The sequence below is a fragment of the Cherax quadricarinatus genome, chromosome 23, assembly GCF_038502225.1.
Source record: "Cherax quadricarinatus isolate ZL_2023a chromosome 23, ASM3850222v1, whole genome shotgun sequence".
Lineage (NCBI taxonomy): Eukaryota > Metazoa > Arthropoda > Malacostraca > Decapoda > Parastacidae > Cherax > Cherax quadricarinatus.
In genome coordinates this window covers 3,289,190-3,303,994 of record NC_091314.1, presented here as the reverse complement: position 1 = coordinate 3,303,994, position 14,805 = coordinate 3,289,190, and the positions used below count along the sequence as shown (strand labels likewise).

At 39.3% G+C, this 14,805-nt stretch overlaps 1 protein-coding gene across 2 annotated transcripts in view; it reads left to right on the top strand.

Moving 5' to 3' along the window:
- Positions 1 to 14,805, top strand: part of LOC128685824 (G-protein coupled receptor moody-like) — a 377,281-nt gene that overhangs the window by 130,847 nt on the left and 231,629 nt on the right. For both annotated transcript variants that reach the window (XM_070087778.1, XM_070087782.1), the window contains exon 3: positions 1,420 to 1,658. In XM_070087778.1, coding sequence (XP_069943879.1) covers positions 1,420 to 1,658 — 239 coding nt within the window. The remainder of the gene's footprint in view (positions 1 to 1,419; positions 1,659 to 14,805) is intronic.

Below are 14,805 nucleotides of genomic sequence, written 5' to 3'. Positions count from 1 at the left end.
TAGCTGAAGGAGGTAGCTGAAGGAGGTAGCTGAAGGAGGTAGCTGAGGGAGGTAGCTGAAGGAGGTAGCTGAAGGAGGTAGCTGAAGGAGGTAGCTGAGGGAGGTAGCTGAAGGAGGTAGCTGAAGGAGGTAGCTGAGGGAGGTAGCTGAAGGAGGTAGCTGAAGGAGGTAGCTGAAGGAGGTAGCTGAAGGAGGTAGCTGAGGGAGGTAGCTGAAGGAGGTAGCTGAAGGAGGTAGCTGAAGGAGGTAGCTGAAGGAGGTAGCTGAAGGTTGTAGCTGAAGGAGGTAGCTGAAGGAGGTAGCTGAGGGAGGTAGCTGAAGGAGGTAGCTGAAGGAGGTAGCTGAAGGTTGTAGCTGAAGGAGGTAACTGAAGGAGGTAGCTGAGGGAGGTAGCTGAAGGAGGTAGCTGAAGGAGGTAGCTGAAGGAGGTAGCTGAAGGAGGTAGCTGAAGGAGGTAGCTGAAGGAGGTAGCTGAAGGTTGTAGCTGAAGGAGGTAACTGAAGGAGGTAGCTGAGGGAGGTAGCTGAAGGAGGTAGCTGAAGGAGGTAGCTGAAGGAGGTAGCTGAAGGAGGTAGCTGAAGGAGGTAGCTGAAGGAGGTAGCTGAAGGTTGTAGCTGAAGGAGGTAACTGAAGGAGGTAGCTGAGGGAGGTAGCTGAAGGAGGTAGCTGAAGGTTGTAGCTGAAGGAGGTAGCTGAAGGAGGTAGCTGAAGGAGGTAGCTGAAGGAGGTAGCTGAAGGTTGTAGCTGAAGGAGGTAGCTGAAGGAGGTAGCTGAAGGTTGTAGCTGAAGGAGGTAACTGAAGGAGGTAGCTGAAGGTTGTAGCTGAAGGAGGTAACTGAAGGAGGTAGCTGAAGGAGGTAGCTGAAGGTTGTAGCTGAAGGAGGTAACTGAAGGAGGTAGCTGAAGGAGGTAGCTGAAGGAGGTAGCTGAAGGAGGTAGCTGAAGGAGGTAGCTGAAGGAGGTAGCTGAAGGAGGTAGCTGAAGGAGGTAGCTGAAGGTTGTAGCTGAAGGAGGTAACTGAAGGAGGTAGCTGAAGGTTGTAGCTGAAGGAGGTAACTGAAGGAGGTAGCTGAAGGAGGTAGCTGAAGGTTGTAGCTGAAGGAGGTAACTGAAGGAGGTAGCTGAAGGTTGTAGCTGAAGGAGGTAACTGAAGGAGGTAACTGAAGGAGGTAACTGAAGGAGGTAGCTGAAGGAGGTAGCTTTTGTTTATTCGTGCAGCAAGAGTTATGAGGGAAGTGTTGAGTAGCAGAGAGTGTCAGAAGCAATATATATCAGCTTTGGGGAGGGGGGGGGTGTAAATCTTCCCCAATTTAAATACAATTTAGAGAGTTGTAATTAAAAATAATGATAATTTTTGTTTTTTCTTCATAGATTAATATATGTTCATCTTCCGCCTCCTGATGATGATACCTCCGGCAGGTACACAACGCCACCGCCGTGTTCATCATTAATTTAACGCTCTCGGACCTGATGTTCGGTGTGTTCAACCTGCCGCTGGCCGCCTCGCTCTTCGGGCACCGAGCCTGGGTCCACACCGGCTTCCTTTGTCTGCTCTTCCCCATTCTACGTTACGGGCTGGTCGCTGTATCCGTCTTCACTGTCCTGGCCATCACCATCAACCGCTACATCATGATCGCTCATCCGAGACTCTACCACAGGTGATCTGTGTGTGTCTGTGTCTCTCTCTATCACCCTTGTGGGTTTAGCTCTTAGCTTTCATTGCAGTATTAACAATGTGTGTGTGTGTGTGTGTGTGTGTGTGTGTGTGTGTGTGTGTGTGTCAGTGTTCGTGTTTTGTTTTGTTTTTTCCTTGTTTCTGTCTGTGTGTGTCTCTGTCTTTGTCTAGCTGTCTCTCTGTGTATTTGTAATGCCGGCGAAGGGATCTTGATCTAAGGGGTTGGAACCATCTTTTCCTTTATTTTCATTAAATATGATCGCCTCTTTTTTTCCCAGACGTACAATGATTCTTACAGTTTTAGTGCTTCCCAGTGAATGCAATAATATAATAATTAATAATAATAATAATAATAATAATAATAATCAGAAGAAGTCTGTGTATGTGTGTCTGTCTCCGCGTATCTTTCTCTGTGTGTATATGTATCTATTTCCGTTTGCCTCTCTGCAGTTGTGTCTGTATACACGAGACTTTGTCTGTGTGTACCTATGCCTGTTTTTCCTTCCCTCTTTCTGTGTGCCGTTGTCTTCCTTTCTTTGACACGGTATCTGTGTCTGTCTATCTGAGTCGACCTGTGTGTGTGTGTGTGTGTGTGTGTGTAACTGGATCCAGCCTTAGATATGAATACTCGAGCATGATCTACCAGGATTAAGCTGGATACCTGGCAAATGGGATGTCACCAGCTTGACACCTGTGTTGCCTCTGTACATGACAGTATACTAGAGATTTCTTCAGTGGGAGTAATGAGGAGTATCATTTCATGACAGGATATTAGAGACGTCTCCAGAGGGAGTAATGAGAAACATCATTGCATGACAGGATATTAGAGACGTCTCCAGAGGGAGTAATGAGGAACATCATTGCATGACAGGATATTAGAGACGTCTCCAGAGGGAGTAATGAGGAACATCATTGCATTACAGGATATTAGAGACGTCTCCAGAGGGAGTAATGAGAAACATCATTGCATGACAGGATATTAGAGACGTCTCCAGAGGGAGTAATGAGGAGCATCATTGCATGACAGGATATTAGAGACGTCTCCAGAGGGAGTAATGAGGAACATCATTGCATGACAGGATATTAGAGACGTCTCCAGAGGGAGTAATGAGGAGCATCATTGCATGACAGGATATTAGAGACGTCTCCAGAGGGAGTAATGAGCAACATCATTGCATTACAGGATATTAGAGACGTCTCCAGAGGGAGTAATGAGAAACATCATTGCATGACAGGATATTAGAGACGTCTCCAGAAGGAGTAATGAGGAACATCATTGCATTACAGGATATTAGAGACGTCTCCAGGGGGAGTAATGAGAAACATCATTGCATGACAGGATATTAGAGACGTCTCCAGAGGGAGTAATGAGCAACATCATTGCATGACAGGATATTAGAGACGTCTTCAGAGGGAGTAATGAGGAACATCATTGCATTACAGGATATTAGAGACGTCTCCAGAGGGAGTAATGAGAAACATCATTGCATGATAGGATATTAGAGACGTCTCCAGAAGGAGTAATGAGGAACATCATTGCATTACAGGATATTAGAGACGTCTCCAGAGGGAGTAATGAGAAACATCATTGCATGACAGGATATTAGACACGTCTCCAGAGGGAGTAATGAGGAACATCATTGCATGACAGGATATTAGAGACGTCTTCAGAGGGAGTAATGAGGAACATCATTGCATTACAGGATATTAGAGACGTCTCCAGAGGGAGTAATGAGAAACATCATTGCATGACAGGATATTAGAGACGTCTCCAGAGGGAGTAATGAGGAACATCATTGCATGACAGGATATTAGAGACGTCTCCAGAGGGAGTAATGAGAAACATCATTACATGACAGGATATTAGAGATGTCCAAAGAGGGAGTAATGAGAAACATCATTACATGACAGGATATTAGAGACGTCCAAAGAGGGAGTAATGAGAAACATCATTGCATGACAGGATATTAGAGACGTCTCCAGAGGGAGTAATGAGAAACATCATTACATGACAAGATATTAGAGACGTCCCCAGAGGGAGTAATGAGAAACATCATTGCATGACAGGATATTAAAGACGTATCCAGAGGGAGTAATGAGGAACATCATTGCATGACAGGATATTAGAGACGTCTCCAGAGGGAGTAATGAGGAACATCATTGCATGACAGGACATTAGAGACGTCTCCAGAGGGAGTAATGAGGAACATCATTGCATGACACGATATTAGAGACGTCTCCAGAGGGAGTAATGAGAAACATCATTGCATGACAGGATATTAGAGACGTCTCCAGAAGGAGTAATGAGGAACATCATTGCATTACAGGATATTAGAGACGTCTCCAGGGGGAGTAATGAGAAACATCATTGCATGACAGGATATTAGAGACGTCTCCAGAGGGAGTAATGAGCAACATCATTGCATGACAGGATATTAGAGACGTCTTCAGAGGGAGTAATGAGGAACATCATTGCATTACAGGATATTAGAGACGTCTCCAGAGGGAGTAATGAGAAACATCATTGCATGATAGGATATTAGAGACGTCTCCAGAAGGAGTAATGAGGAACATCATTGCATTACAGGATATTAGAGACGTCTCCAGAGGGAGTAATGAGAAACATCATTGCATGACAGGATATTAGACACGTCTCCAGAGGGAGTAATGAGGAACATCATTGCATGACAGGATATTAGAGACGTCTTCAGAGGGAGTAATGAGGAACATCATTGCATGACAGTATATTAGAGACGTCTCCAGAGGGAGTAATGAGGAACATCATTGCATGACAGGATATTAGACACGTCTCCAGAGGGAGTAATGAGGAACATCATTGCATGACAGGATATTAGAGACGTCTTCAGAGGGAGTAATGAGGAACATCATTGCATGACAGTATATTAGAGACGTCTTCAGAGGGAGTAATGAGGAACATCATTGCATTACAGGATATTAGAGACGTCTCCAGAGGGAGTAATGAGAAACATCATTGCATGACAGGATATTAGACACGTCTCCAGAGGGAGTAATGAGGAACATCATTGCATGACAGGATATTAGAGACGTCTCCAGAGGGAGTAATGAGAAACATCATTGCATGACAGTATATTAGAGACGTCTCCAGAGGGAGTAATGAGGAACATCATTGCATGACAGGATATTAGAGACGTCTCCAGAGGGAGTAATGAGAAACATCATTACATGACAGGATATTAGAGACGTCCAAAGAGGGAGTAATGAGAAACATCATTACATGACAGGATATTAGAGACGTCCAAAGAGGGAGTAATGAGAAACATCATTGCATGACAGGATATTAGAGACGTCTCCAGAGGGAGTAATGAGAAACATCATTACATGACAAGATATTAGAGACGTCCCCAGAGGGAGTAATGAGAAACATCATTGCATGACAGGATATTAAAGACGTATCCAGAGGGAGTAATGAGGAACATCATTGCATGACAGGATATTAGAGACGTCTCCAGAGGGAGTAATGAGGAACATCATTGCATGACAGGACATTAGAGACGTCTCCAGAGGGAGTAATGAGGAACATCATTGCATGACAGGATATTAGAGACGTCTCCAGAGGGAGTAATGAGAAACATCATTGCATGACAGGATATTGGAGACGTCTCCAGAGGGAGAAATGAGGAACATCATTGCATGACACGATATCAGAGACGTCTTCAGAGGGAGTAATGAGGAACATCATTGCATGACAGGATATTAGAGACGTCTCCAGAGGGAGTAATGAGGAACATCATTGCATGACACGATATTAGAGACGTCTCCAGAGGGAGTAATGAGAAACATCATTGCATGACAGGATATTAGAGACGTCTCCAGAGGGAGTAATGAGGAACATCATTGCATGACGCGATATTAGAGACGTCTCCAGAGGGAGTAATGAGGAACATCATTGCATTACAGGATATTAGAGACGTCTCCAGAGGGAGTAATGAGAAACATCATTGCATGACAGGATATTAGAGACGTCTCCAGAGGGAGTAATGAGCAACATCATTGCATTACAGGATATTAGAGACGTCTCCAGAGGGAGTAATGAGAAACATCATTGCATGACAGGATATTAGAGACGTCTCCAGAGGGAGTAATGAGGAGCATCATTGCATGACAGGATATTAGAGACGTCTCCAGAGGGAGTAATGAGGAACATCATTGCATGACAGGATATTAGAGACGTCTCCAGAGGGAGTAATGAGGAGCATCATTGCATGACAGGATATTAGAGACGTCTCCAGAGGGAGTAATGAGCAACATCATTGCATTACAGGATATTAGAGACGTCTCCAGAGGGAGTAATGAGAAACATCATTGCATGACAGGATATTAGAGACGTCTCCAGAGGGAGTAATGAGGAACATCATTGCATTACAGGATATTAGAGACGTCTCCAGGGGGAGTAATGAGAAACATCATTGCATGACAGGATATTAGAGACGTCTCCAGAGGGAGTAATGAGGAACATCATTGCATGACAGGATATTAGAGACGTCTTCAGAGGGAGTAATGAGGAACATCATTGCATTACAGGATATTAGAGACGTCTCCAGAGGGAGTAATGAGAAACATCATTGCATGATAGGATATTAGAGACGTCTCCAGAGGGAGTAATGAGGAACATCATTGCATTACAGGATATTAGAGACGTCTCCAGAGGGAGTAATGAGAAACATCATTGCATGACAGGATATTAGAGACGTCTCCAGAGGGAGTAATGAGGAACATCATTGCATGACAGGATATTAGAGACGTCTCCAGAGGGAGTAATGAGAAACATCATTACATGACAGGATATTAGAGACGTCCAAAGAGGGAGTAATGAGAAACATCATTGCATGACAGGATATTAGAGACGTCTCCAGAGGGAGTAATGAGAAACATCATTACATGACAAGATATTAGAGACGTCTCCAGAGGGAGTAATGAGAAACATCATTGCATGACAGGATATTAAAGACGTCTCCAGAGGGAGTAATGAGGAACATCATTGCATGACAGGATATTAGAGACGTCTCCAGAGGGAGTAATGAGGAACATCATTGCATGACAGGACATTAGAGACGTCTCCAGAGGGAGTAATGAGGAACATCATTGCATGACAGGATATTAGAGACGTCTTCAGAGGGAGTAATGAGAAACATCATTGCATGACAGGATATTGGAGACGTCTCCAGAGGGAGAAATGAGGAACATCATTGCATGACACGATATCAGAGACGTCTTCAGAGGGAGTAATGAGGAACATCATTGCATGACAGGATATTAGAGACGTCTCCAGAGGGAGTAATGAGGAACATCATTGCATGACAGGATATTAGAGACGTCTCCAGAGGGAGTAATGAGGAACATCATTGCATGACAGGATATTAGAGACGTCATTGCATGACAGGATATTAGAGACGTCTCCAGAGGGAGTAATGAGGAACATCATTCCATGACAGGATATTAGAGACGTCTCCAGAGGGAGTAATGAGGAACATCATTGCATGACAGGATATTAGAGACGTCTTCAGCGTAATCTTTCATAAACAAGAGGACTGGGAGAGAGAGAGAGAGAGAGAGAGAGAGAGAGAGAGAGAGAGAGAGAGAGAGAGAACGAGATAGAGAGACAGAGAGAGAGAGAGAGAGAGAGAGAGAGAGAGAGAGAGAGAGAGAGAGAGAGAGAGAGAGAGAGAGAGAGAGAGAGAGAGAGAGAGAGAGAGAGAGAGAGAGAGAGAGAGAATATTCACTATCTTAGTGATGGTGAAAACAGTGAATAACTCTTGATATAAAGTAATCGAAGCTCTCTTACCCCTTTTCCTTTTTTTTGGAGAGGGGGGTCGAACCTTATTACCTAGTAATCCCCAGGCGTTATATGATCCTTGGAAATTTCTGAACTTATCCGTAATATTTTCGGGAGTTTTAAAAAAAAAAAAGAGTTTGGTAACTTCAAGGGGGTAAAATAGAGCTTTTTCTTGGAAGGGGGCGGCATCCCCCACCAAAGGAAAAAAATTAGCTTGAGAGTAATGAAGTTTTTATTCCATTACGCAGTCACAGGCACGATGTTTAGGTCAATAAAGTCAATAAAGAAGACAATAAAGAAGTCAATAATGAAGTCAATAAAGAAGTCAATGAAGAAGTCAATAAAGATGTCAATAAAGAAGACAATAAAGAAGTCAATAAAGAAGTCAATAAAGAAGTCAATAAAGAAGTCAATAATGAAGTCAATAAAGAAGTCAATGAAGAAGTCAATAAAGAAGTCAATAAAGAAGTCAATAAAAAAGTCAATAAAGTAGTCATTAAATAAGTCAATAAAGAAATCAATAAAGAAGTCAATAAAGAAGTCAATAAAGAAGTCAATAAAGATGTCAATAAAAAAGTCAGTAAAGAAGACAATAAAGAAGTCAATAAAAAAGTCAATAAGTCAATAAATAAGTCAATAAAGAAGACAATAAAGAAGTCAATAAAGAAGACAATAAAGAAGTCAATAAAGAAGACAATAAAGAAGTCAATAAAAAAGTCAATAAAGAAGTCAATAAAAAGTCAATAAATAAGTCAATAAAGAAGTCAGTAAAGAAGATAATAAAGAAGTCAATAAAGAAGTCAATAAAGAAGTCAATAAAGAAGTTAATAAAGAAGACAATAAAGAAGTCAATAAAGAAGTCAATAAAGAAGACAATATTGAAGTCAATAAAGAAGTCAATAAAGAAGACAATAAAAAAGTCAATAAAGAAGTCAATAAAGAAGTCAATAAAGAAGTCAATAAAAACGTCAATAAAGAAGTCAATAAAAAAGTCAATAAATAGGTCAATAAAGAAGTCAATAAAGAAGACAATAACGAAGTCAAAAAAGAAGACAATAAAGAAGTCAATAAAAAAGTCAATAAATAAGTCAATAAAGAAGTCAATAAAGAAGACAATAAAGAAGTCAATAATGAAGTCAATAAAGAAGTCAATGAAGAAGTCAATAAAGATGTCAATAAAGAAGACAATAAAGAAGTCAATGAAGAAGTCAATAAAGAAGTCAATAAAAAAGTCAATAATGAAGTCAATAAAGAAGTCAATGAAGAAGTCAATAAAGAAGTTAATAAAAAAGTCAATAAAGAAGTCAATAAAGAAGTCAATAAAAAAGTCAATAAAGAAGTCATTAAATAAGTCAATAAAGAAATCAATAAAGAAGTCAATAAAGAAGTCAATAAAGAAGTCAATAAAGAAGTCAATAAAAAAGTCAGTAAAGAAGACAATAAAGAAGTCAATAAAAAAGTCAATAAGTCAATAAATAAGTCAATAAAGAAGACAATAAAGAAGTTAATAAAGAAGACATTAAAGAAGTCAATAAAGAAGACAATAAAGAAGTCAATAAAAAAGTCAATAAAGAAGTCAATAAAAAAGTCAATAAATAAGTCAATAAAGAAGTCAGTAAAGAAGATAATAAAGAAGTCAATAAAGAAGTTAATAAAGAAGTCAATAAAGAAGTTAATAAAGAAGACAATAAAGAAGTCAATAAAGAAGTCAATAAAGAAGACAATATTGAAGTCAATAAAGAAGTCAATAAAGAAGACAATAAAGAAGTCAATAAAGAAGTCAATAAAGAAGTCAATAAAGAAGTCAATAAAAACGTCAATAAAGAAGTCAATAAAAAAGTCAATAAATAAGTCAATAAAGAAGTCAATAAAGAAGACAATAACGAAGTCAATAAAGAAGACAATAAAGAAGTCAATAAAGAAGTTAATAAAGAAGACAATAAAGAAGACAATAAAGAAGTCAATAAAGAAGACAATATTGAAGTCAATAAAGAAGTCAATAAAGAAGTCAATAAAGAAGTCAATAAAGAAGTCAATAAAGAAGTCAATAAAGAAGTCATAAAGAAGTTAATAAAGAAGACAATAAAGAAGTCAATAAAGAAGTCAATAAAGAAGACAATATTGAAGTCAATAAAGAAGACAATAAAGAAGTCAATAAAGAAGTCAATAAAGAAATCAATAAAGAAGTCAATAAAGAAGACAATAAAGAAGTCAATAAAGAAGTCAATAAAGAAATCAATAAAGAAGTCAATAAAGAAGTCAGTAAAGAAGTCAATAAAGAAATCAATAAAGAAGTCAATAAAGAAGACAATAAAGAAGTCAATAAAGAAGTCAATAAAGAAGTCAATAAAGAAGTCAATAACGAAGACAATAAAGAAGTCAATAAGGAAGTCAATAAATAAGTCAATAAAGAAGTCAATAAAGAAGACAATAAAGAAGTCAATAAAAAAGTCAATAAAGAAGTCAATAAAGAAGTCAATAAAGAAGTCAATAAAGAATTCAATAAAGAAGTCAATAAAAAAGTCAATAAAGAACTTGAAGTCCCCAGTGGACGATTTTTTTTTTTTAGGAATAGAAATGTTTTTTCATTGGTCTGTTTCGGGTTGTTCAGTGTTGGTCCAGTAAAGAAGTAAAGAAGTGCTTGATCCGAGGACTTAGAGCTGCTCTCCAAGCCCTGGATTAAACCTTATCACTTTACAAATATTGGAGATAATTCACGCCGTCCAGGACCGAGACTGTTTGTGTCTGTTTGTGTCTGTTTGTGTCTGTTTGTGACTGTTTGTGTCTGTTTGTGACTATTGTGATTGTTTGTGTCTGTTTGTGACTGTTTGTGTGTTTGCGTCTGTTTGTGACTGTTGTGACTGTTGTGACTGTTTGTGACTGTTTGTGTCTGTTTGTGACTGTTTGTGTCTGTTTGTGACTGTTGTGACTGTGTCTGTTTGTGACTGTTTGTGTCTGTTTGTGACTGTTGTGACGGTTTATGTCTGTTTGTGGCTGTTGTGACTGTTTGTGTCTGTTTGTGACTGTTGTGGCTGTTTGTGTCTTAAATCTGTTCTCCCGTCTCTCTCTCTCTCTCTCTCTCTCTCTCTCTCTCTCTCTCTCTCTCTCTCTCTCTCTCTCTCTCTCTCTCTCTCTCTCTCTCTCTCTCTCTCTCTCTCTCTCCCCTCTCTCTCTGACACTCACACACACGCACACAGATACAGACACACACAAATGATAAAGCTTATGGAGCAGGAAGTGACCTAGTAACGACCAGTGAAGAGGCGGGGCCAGGAGCTGTGACTCGACCCCTGCAACCACAACTAACTACAACTAGGTGAGAACACACAAACACACACACACACACACACACACACACACACACACACACACCTGCTCACTGCTGAAGAAATATTTCAACTCAAGTGTTGGTAGTGATGTATATATATATATATATATATATATATATATATATATATATATATATATATATATATATATATATATATATATATATATATATATATATATATATATATATATAAGAAACAGTGACGGAGGTCTTAGTGCTGTGATGACTTCACTCACTGACTTTTTTTTTTTTTGAAGTCAGCTGGTGTTTGATGTGTGAGTCAGTCTGGGTACATGTCTGTCCTGGCCTCACCTGAGGTAATATAAAATGACTTTTGGTGCGTTTGAAGGTATTTCTTTCGCTTAAATGGCTCTCAGAGGTGCGAATCCATTGCCCCTCAAATGCTCTTAATGTTTATTCCACGAATATATAATTCGAAATGTGGGAAAAATGGGAAAATTGGGCACGCGTACCCGTCCCCAATTAAAAGTGTTCAAAATTGGATACGAGTGGAAATAGGGTTATTCCACGTAATCTACGCATAAATTACTATGCTAGCCAATTGAATTCATTCAAAATCTGCATAAATTTGGATCTATGTAATCTTACATACCAAAATATACATTTATTACGAGAGAAAACGAAGAGGGTTCCATGGGTAACTCCTCCATCCCTAATACATTAGTAACACACACACTCTGGATCAATTTCTCTCACCCATGAATATATTTCACGGCCTGAAGCACAGTAACATGGCTATATAACAGCAGCTATCCTCTCCCCTTATTCTCTCTCTCTGTCTCTCTCTCTGTCTCTCTCTCTCTCTCTCTCTCTCTCTCTCCCTCTCTCTCTCTCTCTCTCGTGGCCATGATGTGTATGTATGAGTTTAAATATGATAAAATTCATCAATTCGCACCATGTCAAACATATGACTTTATTGCATTAATGGATACCACACGACTCTTCACATTTCTTTTGTTTCTCAGTTTTCTTCTGCACTGATCAAGTCCCACAAGTTAAAAATTCGAATTAATTTTTCATGAGTCGGGTGTCGTCATGCGTCAGGTGTTGCTTTGTTGTGGGATGTGATGGTGAGGTGTGGTCTCGACCCTTTATATGCGTTCCTTTGATGTGTTGCTTTTATAGTTCTTTGATAATGTGAGAAGTCACGAAAGGGCTTGGAATCTCACTATTCTTTCAGAATGGTTACTTTGCATATATATATATATATATATATATATATATATATATATATATATATATATATATATATATATATATATATATATATATATATATATATATATATATATATATATATATATATATATATTTGTTAGATTATGTATTGGTGGATAAAAGGTTGATGGGTAGGCTCCAGGATGTACATATTTATAGAAGGGCAACGGATATATCGGCTCATTATTTAGTTGTAGCTACAGTTAGAGTAAGAGGTAGGTGGGACATAAGGAAAATGGCAACAGCAAGTAAGAGAGAGTTGAAAGTGTATAAACTAAGGGAAGAGGAAGTTAGGGAGATATATAAACAACTATTGGCAGATAGGTGGGCTGGTGTAAGTATGAGTAGTGGGGGGGGGGGGTTTGAAGAGGGGAGGGATTGTTTCAAAATGCAGTATTAGAATGTGGGGCAAAAGTTTGTGGTATTAGGAGGGTGGGTGCAGGAGGAAGGAGGAGTGATTGGTGGAATGATGAAGTAAAGGGTGTGATAAAAGAGAAAAAAGTGGCTTATGAGAGGTTTTTACAAAGCAGAAGTGTTATAAGAAGAGCAGAGTATATGGAGAGTAAAAGAAAGGTGAAGAGAGTGGTGAGAGAGTGCAAAAGGAGAGCAGATGATAGAGTGGGAGAGGCACTGTCAAGAAATTTTAATGAAAATATGAAAAAAAAAAATTGGAGTTAAACAAGTCAAGAAAGCCTAGGGAACGAATGGATTTTTCAGTTAAAAACAGAGTAGGAGAGTTAGTAGATGGGGAGATGGAGGTATTGGGTAGATGGCGAGAATATTTTGAAAAACTTTTAAATGTTGATAAAGAAAGGGAGGCGGTAATTTCATGCACTGGCCAGTGAGGTATAACATTTTTTTAGGAGTGAAGAAGAGCAGAATGTAAGTGTGGTGGAGGTACGTGAGGCATTACGTAGAATGAAAGGGGGTAAAGTAGCTGGAACTGACGGGATCATGACAGAAATGTTAAACGCGGGGGGAGATATAGTGTTGGAGTGGTTGGTATTTTTGTTTAATAAATGTGTGACAGACGGGAAGGTACCTAGGGATTGGCAGAGAGCGTATATAGTTCCTTTACATAAAGGAAATGGGGACAAAACAGATTGCAAAAATTGTAGGGGAATAAGTTTACTGAGTATACCAGGTAAAGTGTACGACAGAGTTATTATTGAAAGAATTAGAGGCAAGACAGAGAAAAGGACTGCAGATGAGCAACGAGGCTTTAGAATGGGTAAGGGGTGTGTAGATCAAGTGCTTACGTTGAAGCATATATATGAACAATATTTAGATAAAGGTAGGGAAGTTTTCACTGCATTTATGGATTTATAAAACGTATCTGATAGGGTGGATAGGGGAGCAATGTGGCAGATGTTGCAAGTTATGGAATAGATGGTAAGTTACTAAATGCTGTATAGAGTTTTTATGAGGATAGTGAGGCTCAGGTTAGGGTGTGTAGGAGAGAGGGAGATTATTTCCCATTAAAAGTAGGTCTTAGACAGGGATGTGTAATGTTACCATGGTTGTTTAATATATTTATAGATGGGGTTGTAAAAGAAGTAAATGCTAGGGTGTTCGGGAGAGGGGTGGGATTAAATTATGGGGAATCAAATTCAAAAGCTGGATTGACACAGTTACTTTTTGCTGATGATACTGTGCTTATGGGAGATTCTAAAGAAAAGTTGTAAAGGTTAATGGACGAGTTTGGGAGTGTGTGTAAAGGTCGAAAGTTGAAAATGAACATAGATAAGAGTAAGGTGATGAGGGTATCAAATGATTTAGATAAAAAAAATTGGATATCACATTGGAGAGAAGGAGTATGGAAGAAGTGAATGCTTTCAGATATTTGGGAGTTGGCGTGTCAGCGGATGGATTTATGAAGGATGAGGTTAACCATAGAATTGATGAAGAAAAAAAAGTGAGTGGTGCATTGAGGAATATGTGGAAACAAAAACGTTATCTATAGGCAAAGAAGGGAATATATGAAAGTATAGTAGAATCAACACTCTTATATGGGTGTGAAGCTTGGGTTGTAAATGCTGCAGCGAGAAGGTGGTTGGAGGCAGTGGAGATGTCCTGTCTAAGGGCAATGTGTGGTGTAAATATTATGCAGAAAATTCGGAGTGTGGAAATTAGGAGAGGGTGTGGAGTTAATAAAAGTATTAGTCAGAGGGCTGAAGAGGGGTTGTTGAGGTGGTTTGGTCATTTAGAGAGAATGAATCAAAGTAGAATGACTTCGAGAGCGTATAAATCTGTAGGGGAAGGAAGGCGGGGTAGAGGTCGTCCTCGAAAAGGTTGGAGGGAGGGGGTAAAGGAGGTTTTGTGGGCAAGGGGCTTGGACTTCCAGCATGCATGTGTGAGCGTGTTAGATAGGAGTGAATGAAGACGAATGGTTTTTGTGACCTGACGAGCTGTTGGAGTGTGAGCAGGGTAATATTTTGTGAAGGGATTCAGAGAAACCGGTTAGCCGGACTTGAGTTCTGGAAAAAGGAAGTACAATGTCTACACTTTAAAGGAGGAGTCTGGGATATTGACAGTTTGGAGGAACTTCTAAACTGTCGTATCTGAGCGCCTCTGCAAAGACAGTGATTATGTGTGAGTGTTGAATGATGATGAAAGTATTTTTCTTTTTGGGGATTTTCTTTCTTTTTGAGTCACCCTGCCTCGGTGGGAGACGACCAACGTGTTGACAAAAAATATATATTTATATATATAATTTATTTATTTATTTATTTATTTATGGGGAAG